The 18611-nt window shown below is 45.7% G+C and overlaps 1 protein-coding gene across 1 annotated transcript; it reads left to right on the top strand.

The window, feature by feature from the left end:
• Positions 1-4279: 4279 nt before the first annotated feature.
• On the top strand, positions 4280-9679 carry LOC136516437 (importin subunit alpha-1b-like). Its single transcript, XM_066509832.1, has 11 exons — positions 4280-4617; positions 4764-4860; positions 5896-5987; positions 6083-6214; positions 6306-6491; positions 6575-6738; positions 6833-6911; positions 7820-7948; positions 8193-8320; positions 8436-8804; positions 8892-9679. Exons 1-10 carry the CDS (start codon positions 4399-4401, stop codon positions 8800-8802), a joined length of 1593 nt encoding a protein of 530 aa, XP_066365929.1. The 5' UTR covers positions 4280-4398; the 3' UTR covers positions 8803-8804; positions 8892-9679.
• Positions 9680-18611: the final 8932 nt, after the last annotated feature.

Here is an 18611-nt window from a genome sequence, read left to right as displayed (position 1 = left end):
TAAATAAAAAAAATTCAAAACCACGGGTACAGTAGCAAACCCACCGTTACTGTAGCAAACCCGCTATTACTGTAGCAAAACCGCCGCTGAAAAAACGCCCAGGGGGTAAAACAGACGGTTTTAGATAGTTCAGGGAGTAAAACAGACGGTTTCATAGTTGGGGGTGAAGTAGACCAAGTATGATAGGTGGGGGGTCAAGTAGACTTTTTCCAATTAACTATAACTTAGCCCTGGTTTAGTTGGCCGAATTTTAAAATTTGGGCTACTGTAGCACTTTTATTTTTATTTGGCAATTAGTGTTCAATAATAGACCAATTAGGCTTAAAACGTTTGTCTCACGATTTCCGACCAAACTGTGCAATTAATTTTTTTTCGTCTACATTTAATGCTCCATACACGTATCGCAAGATTCGATGTGATAACTACTGTAGCACTTTTTGAAAATTTAGGTTTGGAACTAAACGCGGTCTTAAATTTATACATAAATCTTTTTTTCTGCTTTCTTTTTTTTCTACTATCCATTTTTTTAAATCCGTTTTTTTTTATCCGTTTCTTTTTTTTTTACTATCCATTTTTTAAAATCCGTTTTTTTATCTGTTTCTTTTTTTTTTACTATCCATTTTTTTAAATCCGTTCTCTTACATCTGTTTCTTTTCTATCCATTTTTATATGTTTTCTTTGTTTATCCATTTTTTACTTCGGCACTACTACTCGGGATTAGGAAGATATTAGTTTGGAAGGTCAAATAGTGCCAAGGAATGATACCTTTTAATATTTTAAGATTAATGCTATAGAGAGATGGGGATCTTACTCGGGGGAGGAAGATATTAATTTGGAAGGTTAAGTAGTGTCTAGGAATGATACATTTCGATATTTAGGATCAATGCTACATAGAGATGGAAATATTGATGAAGATGTTAGCCGTAGAATCAAAGCAGGGTGGATGAAGTAGCGCTAAGCATCTTATGTCCTATGTGACAAAAGGGTACCACAAAAGCTAAAAGACAAATTTTATAGGACGACGATTAGACCTGCTATGTTGTATGGTACAGAATATTGGCCTACGAAAAGACGACATGTTCAACAGATAAGTGTCGCGGAAATACGTATGTTGTGTTAGATTTACGGTCTTACAAGAAGGGATCGAGTTCGGAACGATGATATACGTGATAGATTAGGGGTAGCATCAATTGAAGAAAAGTTTGTCTAACATCGGTTGAGATGGTTTGGACATATCCAATGAAGACCTCCAGAGACACCGATGCGTAGTAGAATCTTAAGTCGGGATAGTAACGTGAAGAGAGGCAGAGGAAGACCAAAGTTGACTTGAGTAGAGACAATAAAAGGAGACTTGAAAGGATGAAATATACCCAAATACTTAGCCTTAGATATGAGTGCTTGGAAAACAGCTATTTACGTGCCTGAACCTTAATGGTTTCTGCTGGGTTTTAATTCTAGCCTACTCTAACTTATTTAGGACTTAAAGACTTTGTTGTTGTCGTCGTCGTTTCATCTGTTTTTTTTTCTATCCAGTTTTTTTTTCTATCCGTTCTCTTACATCGGCATCTGTTTTCTTTTTTTCTATCCAATTTTTTATCATCTTTTTTTTCTATCCGTTCTGTTACATCGGCATCTGTTTTCTTTTTTTCTGTCCGTGAGAGCAATATTTTCTATTCGTTCTTTTACATTGGCGTCTGTTTAGGTCTACTCTCAACGAGAGCAATTTTTTCATCTGTTTCTTCTTTTCTATCCGTTCTCTTACATTGGCATATGTTTTCTTTTTTTCCAATCCATGAGAGCAATTTTTTTCTATCCGTTCTTTTACATTGACATCTGTTTTCTTTACCACCATCTAGTTTTGGTCCATCCTTTTTAGGTTTCAAACAATATTTTATTAGGATTTTCTAACTTGAGTGAAACTCATAACATTTAAGACAGTATTTTGGTTCCTTCTTCATGTATCAGTTCCTTTCTACTTCTTATAGTGTGATTTACCGTTCCATTGAGTTTTTTTTCATTACACGGATAAAAGAAATATATGATATGTTTCATAATTTAGAATGTGTAGTTAATTGGAACATTGACGTTATAATTTCCGTGGAACTAAGAACTGTCGTTATAATTCACCTATTCTGAGATATGCAATTATAATTTTGTCGCTCCTTGAAATACACCACACTCTACATAGCTATTTGGATCGTGCCCTGCCAGGCAGCTAGCTGGCCAGGCTACGATCTCAGCCCCAGGCACCCAAAATCCAACGCCTGAGAATCGTGGCAAGTTTCCTTGGGGACACAACCAAACAGGCCCTACGTTTTGCAGGGTCCTGAACAACTGTAGGATGACGACCCCATTTGTTTTTTTGTAATGCCCCCTACCTCTTTCTTCTTCCTCCTCCTTTCTCCCGCTTACTATCAGGTGACCTTGCATGCTCCAATGATGTCCACGGAACTCCCACACGTTGATTACCACCCTCGTCTCCTCCACTCGACCCGACATTGTTCCTCCCGTGCAACGGGGAGGAGCTTTTCTAGATCTTAGCAAAGGGGCTGGATGGAGAGAAGCTTGCCCAGGGAGGAGTTGTCCCCCACCCTCACGAAAGGTCACTGCGCGCCCACCCCTCACGGACCCAACCGCGCTCCACCAAACAGGGAGAGAAGTAGCGAGCGTCGCACGCCCTCCCCTGCTCCCTTACCGCATGATAGCCTCGTGCGTTGCAACCGCGGTACCAGCCCCACATTCCTGCGCCTGCACTCACCGGCGTTCCGGCGCCCGAGATCGTCATCCTGTGCATGCTGAGTCACCCAAGTAGTGAGGGTTGTCGGGAGGGGTGGGTCCTACTTGAAGGGCTCAGAGTCATTGGCGGCCCTTCCCTCTCCCCCAAGTGCGGTGAGGGAGCAAGGTGAGAAGAAGGCGGCCATGGTGTTGGCTTCGAGCGGAGGTGAGATCCTCCCCCAGGGCCCATCCTCACATCTCTGTGTCCCCTTGTTGGGCTCACCAATGTAGTATCTAGCATAGCGGGCAGGCAAGGGCTTGCTGCCGGAGAAGACGAGCATGGGGTGGGGCTACATGTTCTTCTCCAGCTCTAGTGGACCTCCCACGGTCGTGCTTGATTTGAGCACATGCACTCTGTCCCAGGAAGCATGTGCAGCGGTGTTTGTGATCCATGCTTACGACTTGTGCTCATGCAAGGTGGAGGAAGATCGAGGGTGGGGTGTGGTCCACATCCATGGTCGGGGTGGGGTCAGCACGGGGAGTCAGCAGCGTGACGGCTGAGGAGAGAGGAAAACAGGAACGCGAAACAAAACAAAAACGCACATGAACCACAAACGGAACCGGAATAAACGGGAACTCACAAAATAAAACCAAAACGCACACGAACCAGAAAACAGACCGGAACGGCGACACAAAAAATGAGGCAGAAATTTTGATTCTTCAATATTAAGGTATAGATACAAGAATGCAACTCTAAAGGCCGGTTTGGAAGGGCTCCAGACTTCAGCTCTTCATAAAATAGCTCTGACTCATTTTGTGAAGTAGTGCCTCCGATAGAGACGAAGCCCTTTTGAAAAACGTTCGACGAAGAACGGCTCCCATGGTAATTTTGTAATAATTTATATCAAATTTATTTACGAGGTCCAAGATAAGCCATGTTTTGTTTTGGCAAGAAGCCAGGTCCTCAATATAAAGGCGACTCCGGATTATTTAAAGTTTCGAACTCTTTGTAAGAGCCATTTTTGGATAGCCGTTTGACACAGCCCAGGGCGAGTGCCGCGCGAAGCCGAAGTTGTGCTAAAGGCCCTGAAGAAATACTGTACGTACCATATTCACTCGTGCGAAACCGTCATGGCCCCGTTCTCTTAAACTACTTTTCAGCCGGCAACTTATTTTAGCTTATTCTTCCACTATTGAATCAGCCAAAATAAGAAGAAAAAAATCCATTCGAGCCTAGGCCTTGTTTAGATTGGAGTGAAGAATCAGTATTTGGCACTGTAGCACTTTCGTTTGTATTTGACAATTATTGTCCAATCATGGCCTAACTAGGCTCAAAAGATTCGTCTCGTAATTTACAATCAAACTGTATAATTAGTTATTTTTTATCTATATTTAATACTCTATACATATGTCTAAAGATTTAATGTGATAAAGAGAGAGTAAAAAAACTTACAATCTCAACCAGGCCCTATACCAAATTACCACGTTCGCACCGGCCCTCCTTTGCTACCCCCGGTTGGAACGCCGCCTATATAAACCTCCCCCACCTCCAACTCCCTCTCTCTCTCCTTCCCGTTCCCCAATTCGAAATCGAATCGGGTCGGTCTTGACGTGCGTGGCTGCGCGGACGACTCGACTGCACACCCCCCGCGCCGCCGCCGGGTCCCCTAGGGTTTCGCCGCGATGTCGCTCCGGCCGAGCGAGCGGGAGCAGATGCGGAAGGGCAACTACAAGCAGACGGTGGACGCCGAGGAGAGCCGCCGCCGCCGCGAGGGCCAGATGGTGGACATCCGCAAGCTCAAGCGCGAGGAGAGCCTCCAGAAGAAGCGCCGTGACGGCTTCCCCGCCTCCGCCGCCGGCGCCGTGCCGCCGATGGGCCACTCCACCGCGCTCCAGCAGAAGGTGCGGCGCTGCGCTGCCCTGGCTCCCTCGCTCGCTCGCTCTGGCCCCGATCTGATCCGCGCCCCCCTTCGTTAGGGTTTGGGTGGCGGGGGTGGTACTCGATCTGACGGGTTCGGATCTGATTTTCTCCTTGTCTGCTTGTGCAGCTCGATGGCTTGCCGGCGATGGTGCAGGCCGTTCTTTCCAACGACCCCACCGTGCAGCTTGAGGCCACCACGCAGTTCAGGAAGCTGCTCTCCATAGGTGAGATTCGGATCTTATGTGCAGTTACCGTTTCCGGATGGATAGAGTTTAGGGGGTGAGATTTGGGCGGTTTGTCGAGTAGTATTAGGCCATGCGTGACGGTATCTGGATATGGCCAGTTCTAGGTGCTAAAGGTAACTGTCGTATACGGCTCTGGATTGCGGGGTGGCAAAATTAGTCGTTGCACCCTCCCATTTTACGACTACGACTACATAAATTTACTGTCTCCAGAGAGAGAAAAACCCCCTCTACCTCTGGGCTCTGCAACTTGCTTATGACCATGTGTGCCAGGAAGTTTCAAAAAAAAGTTATGCCCCCAAAATTGATTTCATGAATAATTATTCTATTTTTTAAGTATTGTTCTGCTGACTGCCGGGCCAATTTTATTTATATATATATATATATATATATATATATATATATATATATATATATGTAATTTTGAGACTCCAGATTGGGCTAAGAAAAGGTTTAGGTGCTTAAGGTAACTGTTGTATACGTGTCTTGACTGTCGTCTAATTGCAGGGTGGCAAAATTAGTTGTTGTATCCTCCCATTTTACGACTACTACTGCTTAAATTTACTGTCTCCATAAAAAAACAAACCCTACCATAAAAAAAACAAACCCTACCATATGGCCTGGCCTCTGCAACGTGCTTATGACCAAGTGTGCCAGGAACTTTTTTTTTTAAAAAAATTATGTTCCCGAAAGCAATTGATTTCATGAATAATTATTCTATTTTTTCAGTAGTGTTCTGCTGGCTGCTGGGGCAATTGTTGTTGCTCAGTAGTATATACTTGTTTCAGTCATTTTTTAGACCGGTGAGAATGGGCTAAAAAGATATGGAGAGGCTGCATGCCTCTTTTCATATTATTGTACATCGTAGATAGCAGCTTTGATTATCCTATGGGATTTTTGTATTTGCTGGTGAATCTAGATGAGCCCATGATACACTGTTCTTAACTCCATTGCAACTTTTATGTGAAAGTTGTCAAGTGGTACCTTGCTGATTGACTTTCCTTTCAATTTCTCTAGAGCGTAGTCCACCAATCGAGGAGGTGATCAGCACAGGAGTGGTGCCCCGATTCATTGAGTTCCTTACACGTGAGGACCATCCCCAACTCCAGGTCTGGTAACAGTCGCACTGATCAATCATATGGCTTCACTTTATTTTCTCTCTTACTAATTGGTGCCAACTTGCTATGTATAACTTACGCTGCAGTTTGAGGCTGCATGGGCGCTCACCAACATTGCATCAGGCACATCAGAGAACACCAAGGTGGTGGTTGAGAGTGGTGCTGTGCCCATCTTTGTTAAGCTCCTCAACTCCCACAGCGAGGATGTTCGTGAACAGGCATGCACTGAATTACAAGAGTTACTCTCTACTATATGAGACTTACGTAGAGTGATGCTTAGGTTCTTTCTTTTCTTTTTTTGTTTTGCAGGCTGTGTGGGCTTTAGGTAATGTTGCTGGTGACTCCCCAAAGTGCCGTGATCTGGTGCTTGGCCACGGTGGGCTATTCCCCTTGCTGCAGCAGCTTAATGAGCATGCTAAGCTCTCGATGCTCAGGAATGCCACATGGACTCTCTCCAACTTCTGCCGTGGGAAGCCACAACCAAACTTTGATCAGGTTTCTATCTGGGATTGTTTCTTTTTGTTGTGTTGGCCAAAGTTGATTCTTTTAATGATATTGTTTTGTTGATGCTTGAGTAGGTCAAACCAGCATTGCCAGCACTGCAGCGCCTTATCCACTCTCAGGATGAGGAGGTCCTAACTGATGCCTGCTGGGCTCTCTCATACCTATCTGATGGGACTAATGACAAAATCCAAGCTGTTATTGAATCTGGTGTGTTCCCTCGCCTTGTGGAACTTCTGATGTAAGTGCAATTTTTTATATATGTTTTCTCTGTAGCATTCTAACGTTTTACCATGATCGATGATTGAGATCATAACACCTGAAATTTTATTTAGGCATCCTTCGGCCTCTGTTCTCATTCCAGCTCTGCGCACGGTGGGTAACATTGTAACTGGTGATGACATGCAGACGCAGGTAAACTCAATTGGCAAGTTGGACATCCTTTTTAATGTTTTTTTTTTTTTTTTCTACATCGATGTATATCCTGCTGTTGCTAAATTAATGCAGTCAGAATGTGTGTTGTCATCAGTTAAATCAGTCTACCCTTGTATTGATGTTCTTGATTCCGTGATGTAGCTGCAATACTGGCCTAGACTAGATTTGAAAGCTTCTTTTGTCCTGGGTAGCATTGTAGATGTTGCAGACATGATTAGTCATGGTGCCCATATGGGTCCATGCAGGTGTCAGACAGGGGGAAGTCGCATCAGCTTGTACTTTGTCATACTAGTTTGTTTAAACAGTTTTATTTGCTAGATACATTATCTAGCAGTCAAATCGGTATTGTCATGGAGCAGAAACAGTTTTATATTATTTCATTCATTCATATATATATGTTAGTGTCTCTCCCTCTCTCTTCTTGTATCTATACTTCTACCCTTTCATTGCATCATTGCATCTCTCTATACATTTCATGATTCTGCCAGCCTAAGTTACCTGATTGGATCTCCTGTAGAGATGCATCTACTTTTTTTAAAAAATATCCATATTAAGTTGATGTTGAATCAATTGGCTGATTTGTTAAATCTAAGGTTTAGTTTCTTTGAAATTGTTCTCTGTTATAGTTCAAATGATAGTTTATAAGTACAAATGCACTTTCGCAGCACTGTTTAGCAGGTCCTATTGGATGTAGGTCTTGATGATGACAGATTGTTAAGCTAACTTTTAAGACGGTACATATAATTGGTCATGTTGATTTTCAGCCTTGATGACAAGAATTCGTTGCCAATTTCATTGAAATAAATATTCAAAATTAGCTTTCCACACTGTTGTACCATATTGACATTCCATATTCCACTGAACCTAAATATTTCTCCTTCCTGCAGTGTGTCATTGACAATCAAGCACTTCCATGCCTTTTGAACCTCCTGACTACCAACCACAAGAAAAGCATCAAGAAAGAAGCATGCTGGACGATCTCAAACATCACAGCTGGTAACAGGGAACAGATTCAGGTTTGTGTGCTTAAAGTTCTGTTGATAAATCAAGTCTTTTACAATCATGTGCATATTGAATTGAATTAGCTTATGGTATTTCTTTAAAAAACCTGATGTTTGACTTGAAAATTATTTCAATAAAACAAACATTTTCTCCCATAGTCCCAGTAACTTAAATGATATCACCTGGTTGGTTTCTTCTTATTCAACTGCTCTGTTCTGTTTGGTTTCTTTCCTAAATTACTATCCTATATGGTTGCAGGCCGCTATCAATGCAAACATAATTGCACCTCTGGTGCAACTTCTGCAAACTGCTGAATTTGACATCAAGAAAGAAGCAGCCTGGGCAATTTCAAATGCCACTTCTGGTGGCACACATGATCAGATCAAGTATGTAAATATCTAGTTTTTAATTTTATCTTCTTAAGTTTGTTGTGTTATTTGTAGTAGTATTCTTCATTTTTAAAAATATTTGTGATAACATTGTCTACTGTACGAAATGTAGGTACCTTGTTGCCCAGGGGTGCATTAAGCCACTCTGTGACCTGCTTGTTTGCCCAGATCCCAGAATCGTAACAGTTTGCTTGGAGGGTCTTGAGAACATCCTGAAGGTTGGCGAGGCAGAGAAAAACCTTGGTGCAGGCGATGTCAATGTCTACGCACAGATGATTGATGATGCTGAGGGCCTGGACAAGATTGAGAACCTGCAGAGCCATGACAACACCGAGATATATGAGAAGGCTGTCAAGATGCTCGAAACCTACTGGCTGGAGGAGGAAGATGATGCCATGCCCTCAGGTGACAATCCTCAGAATGGCTTCAACTTCGGGAACCAGCCCTCTGTTCCATCAGGTGGATTCAACTTTGGCTGAAGGTATGCTCTCTCTAGCGGTCTTGAGTAAAAAATGGGTGGTGTATGGGTGTGAAAATTCCGATTTCTGATGTGATATTGTACATGCAGATGCCCATTTGGAATTGCGACTGTGCCATTATGCCTTGGCTAGTGCTTGGGGCTAGTCAGAGGTGGGGTAGTCGCGTCGTCCAAGTCGTGGTTGGGTCCGATTGGTCTGGTCTCAGGGAGTCGTCATGTCAGTCCCAGTCAGCAGCAGGGTCAGTCCTTGGGCTGCATCACCAGTGGTGCAGCTTGGTCAGTGGTCAGTCTTCAAGGTCAGCGGGTTGGATCATTTGGGCTCTTGCTCCCACCACCACCTAATGGTGGGAGGCATGGAGTCGCAGGTGTTGTCGGGAGTTGGGTTTTGCCTCTTATATAGCATGAATGAATTATATTGTTTTACCTGTTTGATGAGGTACAAAGAACCTTGAAAGATAGGGAATGTGTCGGTTTTTGTCAAAGCGGTTCCTGTGCTGTATAACATGTTGCAATGAGTATTGGCACAACTTATAAGACATAATGTCAAATGGGTTTTTGGGAGTCCCATTCTGGTCTCTTGAGTCTAATTCATTGGTTTATTGTGTACTATATACACAGGTTTGTGGTTCGTCATGTCTTGTCTGTTGTAGTCACTTGTGTTTCCTTGTCTGTGTATTTGCCACCATTGTCTGAGTTGTTCCATGCTTATCTAGAACAGTAGAAGGCCAGGGGTATTTGTGTGACATTTTTATGAGGTTATTATTATATGGTTCCTAGTTTTATGGTGGAACCTAATTTATTGTTGTATGACCATGACAAACCATTGGAAATTGGTGTAGCAACTGAATGGAATGAAATCAAAGAAGAATTTCCGTGCATGTTTGCTCTGTTTCATCTATTTATCGTGCATGTTAAATATTTAAAATTGTGCATTGGGTTTATCTCCTGTGCATTGGGGACGTGTTTTTCTTTTAATCGTGGCGGTGCTTTTATGATGACAAATGGCACTCGATGTTCTCTGCTGCCCCGCTGTACTTTGTTGAGGGAGGGCAAGTGATGATTGCGACTGATTTCTTCCCAGTCTTGCTGGCAGCCCATGGCCCCAATGATTGGCGTGCATGTGGGGCGCCAAACGGTTGGGGCTGCGGATTGTTTCCGGCTCTTGGATTATTTAGATTTAGATTAGATGGGCAGGATCTAGTTTCCTGTTTTGCCTAACTATGTCTGATGTCATTTGCCGTGGTAGTCTTATCGCTGCTGCTACAGTGATGAGGTGCGACTGTGGGAGGCAATTGGCAATGGAGTCATATGGCTGTGTGCTCCCCTTTTGTTCCCACCTTTCCTCAGCTGTCTCCATTGTTTTGCTCCAGGACTGGTGCATATGTTTTCCCTTTTCAAGGTTGGTTCACAGCCTTACTGCAAAACTAAGCTTGATGTAGTAGTACTTGGGACGAATGGATGCCTTGTTAGTCCATGGAGGATGCCCCGTAAAGGAAGGGACAAAACAGCTTTGGGTTTGTTGGTTGGTTGGCTGGACAAACTCCCTTTCACTTCGTTCTTTGCCCCTCTTCCTTCCTACTCTTCTTTTGCCTACTAGACAGTGTGTCTGTGTGTTGCTACGGGATAATTAATAATTTATATTAAAAACACACGGATCGTACGATAAGATAACAATACTGTTAAATTAAATACTAACGTTAAAGTGGCATTTAATTTAAAAAGCAAAGTTTATGAATTTAACACAGTCACGGAGTGCGTGGCGTCGTAGGCTCATAAACTCTAGAGCTTCCAGAGATTAAGTCGAATCCAACCTAGAGTCTCGGAAGCCTGCATCTTTTCCTGGACGGGCTTCACTTCGGATGCGCCGGTAGCAATATCAACGATCTCCAGTCAATGGACCAAGTCGTATGGATCCCCATACAATGGCTCAGACATGTAGATTTTATTCTCCTTGTACTTGGATACACTTGTTCCACTGAAGCTTTCATTGAAATGTTTAGACACGAACAGTGTCTGATCACCGATGTCCCTCACCCTGGACCACTTCGGCGTACAGTCGTGGAGGTTGCACTTGTAGATCGCGCTGCTGTAGGTAAAGCTCTGTGTCTCGTGGAACGTGCTCACCATGGCACCCACAATGTGCAGCTCACCGTTTGATTCCAGGTAGCTGTGGTGGTAGAGCCCCGCAGGTGGCGACAGCGATGGCAGCAGCGTCGCGGTTGGAGTAGCGCCGGCGACGTTGCTGCTACAGACGGAGATTTCTCCAGTGCAGACCAAGAACTTGTCCTAGCAGTGGACGATGGACCCCACGGAGAACTCCAATTTGGTGTTGAGCAGCGTCCATGCGCTGTCGACACCAACCCGACAGAACGCAACCTCCGTGGAGCACCCAAGCATGGCCATGGCCACGCACTCGCGGTCAGCGGCGTCAGGCGGCGCCGAGAGCACGATCTCACGGAAGAACACGTCCCTCATGTCTTCTAGCTTGATGGCTCTGCCTGCGGCATCCGCGTCCCCGTAGCCATTGGTGGGATGAAGGACCCACCGGCCATGGACCCTAAACACGCGTTTCGATGAGGACGCCGCCGCGACGTGTTTGCCGGATGGCAGGAGCTCAACGCGGGGGCAAGGGCACTGGCGAATGGATTCAGCAGCGTCACAGACGCCGCCTCGTCCATGAGCGCCAGCCACCCACACGAGGAGCTGCATGCCACCTTGTCGCGCACGTCGGGCAGCGTCTTGGACAAGACCTTCTTCTCCGAGATGCAGTAGAAGCCGACGAGGTCCGAGTCGGGGTCGAACGAGAGCAGCAGGAGCGGCCCTGAAGGGACCGTGACGCCTAAGAGGGGGGGGTGAATTAGACAACTTAAAAATTCTAACTCTAAACTATGGCCTCTTTTTCTAACCCAAGCAAAACCTATGCAAATAGATAAACTATCTAGATGTGCAACTATGGTTTTGCTAGTGTGTTGCTATCTCTACCGCAAGCGTAATAAAGTAATCAATGTAAATGCGGAAGCTAAAGAGCAAGGTAGAGATATGCAAACTCCCGTCGACGACTCCGGTATTTTTACCGAGGTATCGAGAAGCGCGCAAGCTTCCCCCTAGTCCTCGTTGGAGCCCCTCGCAAGGAATCCCTCGCAAGGGCTAAGCTCCCGGTCGGGTAACTCCGTGGATAGCCTCGGGCCTTCCCCACGCGCAAGTGGGTCTCCGATGTGCCTCTCGGCAAGCCTCTCCCAGATGCTCCCCGCCGTCTTCACTATCAAGCTTCCGGCCGAAACGCCGCGGGCATTGTTCCATCCAGTACACGGTGGTGGCCACACCACAAACGTGGTTGGTGTGATCTCGCAAGACTTCAAGCCCCTCCGATGTACAACACTTGTGCTTGCAAGCACGGGGTGGCAAGAGGTATGCAAACCTCACTAAACACTAGGAAGCGCATAAGCGGTGGTCTAATCAACCTAAGCACTTCGCAAAGCACTTATGCTAATCACCTAATAAAACACTAAGCACTATGCATGTGGAGATCACTAAAATGGTGTATCAACACCCTTGGTATGTTTCCTTAGCTCCACGCCTCTCAAATGGCCGGTTGGGGGTTGTATTTATAAGCCCCACTGACAAAGTAGCCGTTGGGGTCGAACTCCCGCGAAACTGCTACTGACCGGACACTGAATCGTCCTGACCGGACGCGTCCGGTCGTCTAGACCGTTGAGCCGGTAGTTTACTGATCGGACGCTGGCCAGCGTCTGGTCGCTTGCCACCGGACGCGTCCGGTCGCAGATGTGCCGCTCTGGAACCTTACTGTACTCGATCGGACGCTGTTGTCCTGCGTCCGGTCGGTTGCCGCTAGCGTCCGGTCCAGCGTCCGGTCGCCTGTCTGCTGAGCCACTTGCCCAGCGTTCGGTCGCAGCGTCCGGTCGCTTGTCCAGCGTCCGGTCCTGCATCCGGTCACCACAGTGAGCTCATTTCTTCGCAATCTTGCATACGGCTTGGTTCCAATCTTCATGCTTGGACTCGGCTTGATCTTTTGGGTCTTCTCTTGTGCTCCTAAGGTCTTGCTTGAGGTGTTGATCATCAGATCATCACGTCGCCTTCGTCCAAGTTATGTTTTGCACCCTATTGAACTACAAAACAAACACTTGCAAATTCATTAGTCCAATTTGGTTGTGTTGGTCATCAAACACCAAAATCCAAAGTAAATGGGCCAAGGGTCCATTTTCCTTACTGGCCTAAAGGTCACAAACGGGACGGCGGTGCGCCATGGGGAGCAAGCGGATAGGAAGGACGCCTGTAACGTCCCGCCTCCTCGAGGCCAGGCCCCCTTACATCTGATAGCTTTCCTAGAACATAGACTGTCCTCACAGACCAACATCAGTCTTTTCTGCGCACTTTGTCCTCACTCATGCGCCCCAGGGAAGAACTTCCCAGTCGGTCACCCATCGCTCCAGGCCAAGCACGTTTAACCTTGGAGTTCTTAAGAGATAGGCTTCCAGAAAAGAAGTTATAACTTGTTGGTATGAGTATCCTATTAAGCCCTGGGCTGGGACGTTACATCCTCACCCCCTTAGGAGACCGACGTCCTCGTCGGTTAACCCTAGGCCAGGAACATCCCCTCTTGGCCACGTCCATGTGTCCAGTGCCAGCGCATGTGCCATGCTGGGTGACCACTCTGGATCCACACCAGCCATACGCACCATGCCTGCGCAACTAACACACGCGCCCGTGAAACCACAAGGATCGGCTTTGATACCATTCTGTAACGTCCCGCCTCCTCAAGGCCAGGCCCCCTTATATCTGATAGCTTTCCTAGAACATAGACTGCCCTTACAGACCAACATCAGTCTTTTCTGCGCACTTTGTCCTCACTCATGCACCCTCGAGAAGAACTTCCCAGTCGGTCACCCATCGCTCTAGGCCAAGCACGCTTAACCTTGGAGTTCTTAAGAGATGGGCTTCCAGAAAAGAAGTTGCAACTTGTTGGTATGAGTATCCTATTAATCCTATTAAGCCCTGGGCTGGGGCGTTACAACGCCGCGTCGTGGCCTGACACGAGACGCTGCCCGATGGACTCGAGGAGATCCTCTGGCAGGCCGGATCTCTAGTCAGAGAGAGGTAGGGATCTTCTCTTGGGATTGGGAGGCTAAGCCATGGAAGACAGATGACATCAACTATGGTTCACGCAAGAAACAGCAAGCGAGGGCGATGGAACACGTGAGCGTGAAACAAAATGAAAGGAGGAAAAAGTTATCCCTTTTGCAAATGCAAAGAGGGGAAGTAATTAAATGTAGGCAGATTTGGCAAGGTTCTCAGAAATACAAAGAGATTCCTTTTGTCTTAATTCTCTTTCCTTCTATGTTAATTCTCTTTCCTTTTGCTCGTTCCCATGTATTCTGGTGCATGCAAACATGCAATGTGTATATGGATAGCACAATAATTTTCTACTTCCTATTTTATCGTGATTCCTCTATCACATGACAGGCAATATTCAATCAAGGAGATGTGGGATCACAGGCGTGGGCAGACGGACGAACCAAAACAAATATCGCACAAAAAATGTCCATACTTTATTCTTTTTAGTTGTAGGAGAAAATACAAGAGATCCGAGATTGTTCTAAATAAAACTATAATGGAATATATAGAGAAGAATATTAACATCTACTCCATTAAAAATGTAAATCATGAAAATATATTTGATATAATAATGTTTCTAACAATGCTAATTCGATGTCAAGAATATCCTTCTTCTTTTCTATAAATTTGATCAAACCTAGCTATACATGTCCATGCAGCCCGAGGCATGGGGCCTGATCCGAAGCCCGCAAATTTGGCCCCACACGAGCACGGCTCGACCCGGTGGTGTACGGGCCTGGGCTGGCATGGCCCGGTGTAGTAGGCCGGGCCTGGGCCTTACCCCAGGCACGGCGTGCCAGACCAGCATAGCCTGGCCTTCAACGACCGGCCCGACAACGCCCATTAACCCCCCCACGCCACGGCCAGCCGGCCCAGTCATAGTCGGCCCCCAATGGCTCACCGCGGCCATGGCTCCATGCCCCCACCTACACCCCTCTCATATAAAAGCGGGACGCCGCGACACTCCCTCAGTCCCTCCCCTCACCCCGAAACCCTAAATCATTTCCTGATCCCCACCCGCCGCGCCGCTCTCTCGTCTCACTCTCACCTCGTGCATCATGGTCTCCTCTACAGCTCTGGTGACCCCAACTCTGATCCACCTACCGTCGGCGACGATGCTCCCTCAGTCCCTCCCCCTCACCCCAAAACCCTAAATCATTTCTTGATTTCCCCACCCACTGCACCGCTCTCTCGTCTCAGCCTCACGCATCGCGGTCTCCTTTGCAGCTCTGGTGACCTCGACTCTGATCCACCTATCGCCGGTGACAACGCTCCCTTCTCCTCCTCCTTGACCCTGATCCCCTCCATCTCTGCCTCTCCCTTCTCCCTCTCCCTCTCTCCCCTCTAGATCTCGGTGATTATGTGAGTTCATGTCCCCATCTATCCCTCCTCTGCCGCTCGCCGTCATTGCTAATTGATGTGTCATCTTTCTCTAGGTGGCCCTCGTCTTCTCTTTCTCTAGCACTGGGCTCCGATTGTGCAGGTATGAACCCTAACCCTAACCCTTCTTCTCTTTGCATAGGTCGGTAGCCGATGCGTTGTCCTCTAGCTATGGCATAGAGCAACCAAGGCGGCCCCACGCACCATTGAGGAACAGAGCTAGAGACGATGTCGTCTTATCGCCAGGCCTAGCCCCCGAGGGCGAGGACGACGACAACACCCATGAGGACGTTGTTTCGTTGTTCGGTATTGATGTCGGTAGCGGTTCTGCTCCGATCGATCTGGATGGCGACGGTGAAAGGTCCTAATATCGCTAGAGGGGGGTGAATAGCCTATTTAAAAATCTATAAATCACCTAGAGCAATTTGATTAGTATGACAAATAGCAAATTATAAACTTGCTCTAGCTCTACAAGGGTTGCAAGCCACCTATCCAACAATTCTACTTGCAATAATTACTAGGCACACAACTAGCAATGTTACTACTCACTAAGAGCTCTCAATCTTATGACTCTAAAGAGCTCCACTAGATGAACTTAAAATAACAAAGCAAGCTCTCAATTCTAATTACACTAAAGAGCTTTGCCACAACTAGTTTGTAAGAATATAAATGAGTGAATAGGGTGATTATACCGCCGTGTAGAGGAGTGAACCAATCACAAGGTGAATATTAAATCAATCACCAGGAGAATACCAAATGGCAAGAGACAACCAATTTTCTCCCGAGGTTCACATGCTTGCCAACACGCTATGTCCCCGTTGTGTCGACCAACACTTGGTGGTTCAGCGGCTAAAAGATGTTGCACAAACCTCGTCCACACAATTTGGACACCGCAAAAACCTACCCACAAGTGAGGTAACTCAATGACACGAGCAATCCACTAGAGTTACCTTTCGGCGCTCCGCTGGGGAAGGTACAAATCCCCTCACAATCACCGGAGATGGCCACGAACAATCACCGACTCGTGCCAATCATCCTCCGCTGTACCAAGCCATCTAGGTGGTGGCAACCACCAAGAGCAACAAGTGAATCCCACAGCAAAACACGAACACCAAGTGCCTCTAGATGCAATCACTCAAACAATGCACTTGGATTCTCTTCCAATCTCACAATGATGATGAAACAATGATGAAGATGAGTGGGAGGGCTTTGGCTAAGCTCACAAGGTTGCTATGTCAATGCAAATGGCCGAGAGAGTGAGCTTGAGCTGGCCATGGGGCTTAAATAGAAGCCCCCACGAAATAGAGCTATTGTACCCCTTCACTGGGCATAACACGGGGTGACCGGACATAGGACCCTAGCGTCCGGTGCCCCGATACTTGCCACGTGTCATCGGCTTCAAACACCGATCGCCCGATCTCAATGATCAAGTGATGACCAGATGCGTCAGTTAGAAAGTGACCGGACGTAGGACCCCAGCGTCCGGTCGTTTCTAGTAAGGTTCCAAACATAAAATTTCACGACCGGACGTGTCCGGTCATGCTCGACCGGACACACCCGGTGTCCGGTCACTCAATGTTTCCTCTGTGCGCCTAACGTCAGCGTACGTCCGCACAGACTGGACTCGGACCATGAGCGTCCGGTCAGTTTACACGCCAGCGTCCGGTCACAAGACTGAGACCGTGTGCTTACTGCTATCACTGACTGGACTCTGAACCCAGCGTCCGGTCACTACACCACCAGCGTCCGGTCACTCTGTGAACCCCTGTCTTTTCTGTATAGGGTGCCGATGAAGTTTCTAACCCTTGCTCAAATGTGCCAACCACCAAGTGTATCACCTTGTGCACATGTGTTAGCATATTTTCACAAACATTTTTAAGGGTGTTAGCACTCCACTAGATCCTAAATGCATATGCAATGAGTTAGAGCATCTAGTGGCACTTTGATAACCGTATTTCAATACGAGTTTCACCACTCTTAATAGTACGGCTATCGATCCTAAATGTGATCACACTCACTAAGTGTCTCGATCACTTAAAATAAAATAACTTCTACTATTTATACATTTGCCTTGAGCCTTTTGTTTTTCTCTTTCTTCTTTTCCAAGTTCAAGCATTTGATCATCACCATGCCATCACCATCATCATGATCTTACCATTGCTTCATCACTTGGAGTAGTGCTACCTATCTCATAATCACTTTGATAAACTAGGTTAGCACTTAGGGTTTCATCAATTAACTAAAACCAAACTAGAGCTTTCAATCTCCCCCTTTTTAGTAATTGATGACAACCCTTACATAAAGATATGAATTAAGATTTAATTAAATCCACATTGCTTGCCCAAGCATATTTACCATGTGTAAAAGGGTATGGGCAAGTTTCATGAATCCCATATGGTAGCGATTGCTCCCCCTACATATGTGCTAAGAGTTTGGAAAGAAGCTTGCACATATGCTTAGATAGGAAATATAGGAGACAATGTCTACCAAATGATGCTAAGGTATAAGAGATGGACCTTTGAAGCGTGATACCAATCGGAGTGCACCAATATACTATTCTTAGCACCATTAGTAACTAGACATACACAAAAACTAGAATACCCCATGAGATTAATATTACAAGCAAGGGTCTAGTTTCCATTGAATGAACATAAGTCTAGTTACTTTAGCCTATGCATGCTAGTTTTCCATTTCATCATTCAAGCCTATAACTAGCATACACCAAACAAGCATGGATATTGAAATTTAGAGCTTGTGTCATACAATCAAATATATGAAATGCACATTGAAATGCAACATACAAGTTTATGAGCTTGCTCCCCCTACTTGTATGCATTTTTTTATATTGATCCCCTTACAATGTCATTTCATTTATTTGCACCTCCTATCTTAGTATCTTTGTGAATTTCTTTCCCCCTTTGTCAACAACTAGCACAAAGGGTGGGCTCAAATTATAGATATGTTGGGGTGAAATAAGGATCATTTTCCCAATTTGGTTCAATCTAGATTACTTATAAAAGATATTTAACTCGGTTTGATCCAAGGACAAGCTTCTTCACACCTCTAAATAATGGTTATCTTGTACCATGTTGAGTTAAACACTTATAGCTTATTTTCTAGATCAAACACTAGGTTTACAAGCCCACAACATGTCTTATGCTACCACTAGATCATTTCAAACATACAAGCAATAGTGGTACCATACAAGCATCAAATTTATTTGTTTTTAATGAATGAGCCTAGGACATGATAGGAATGACTAGATGCACTAAACAAGTCCTTAGCAATGGATGGATG

Source organism: Miscanthus floridulus, chromosome 17 (assembly GCF_019320115.1).
Source record: "Miscanthus floridulus cultivar M001 chromosome 17, ASM1932011v1, whole genome shotgun sequence".
Taxonomy (NCBI): domain Eukaryota; kingdom Viridiplantae; phylum Streptophyta; class Magnoliopsida; order Poales; family Poaceae; genus Miscanthus; species Miscanthus floridulus.
The sequence above is the reverse complement of the archived record's forward strand: the minus strand, read 5'-3'. Positions and strand labels throughout refer to the sequence as shown.

Bases quoted from the DNA above. Each gene is read 5' to 3' on its own strand.
- LOC136516437 (XM_066509832.1), top strand. From the start codon at position 4,399: ATGTCGCTCCGGCCGAGCGAGCGGGAGCAGATGCGGAAGGGCAACTAC. The intron at 6,215-6,305 runs GCATGCACTGAA...TTTGTTTTGCAG, and splicing joins GCGAGGATGTTCGTGAACAG to GCTGTGTGGGCTTTAGGTAA. The intron at 7,949-8,192 runs GTTTGTGTGCTT...ATATGGTTGCAG, and splicing joins GTAACAGGGAACAGATTCAG to GCCGCTATCAATGCAAACAT.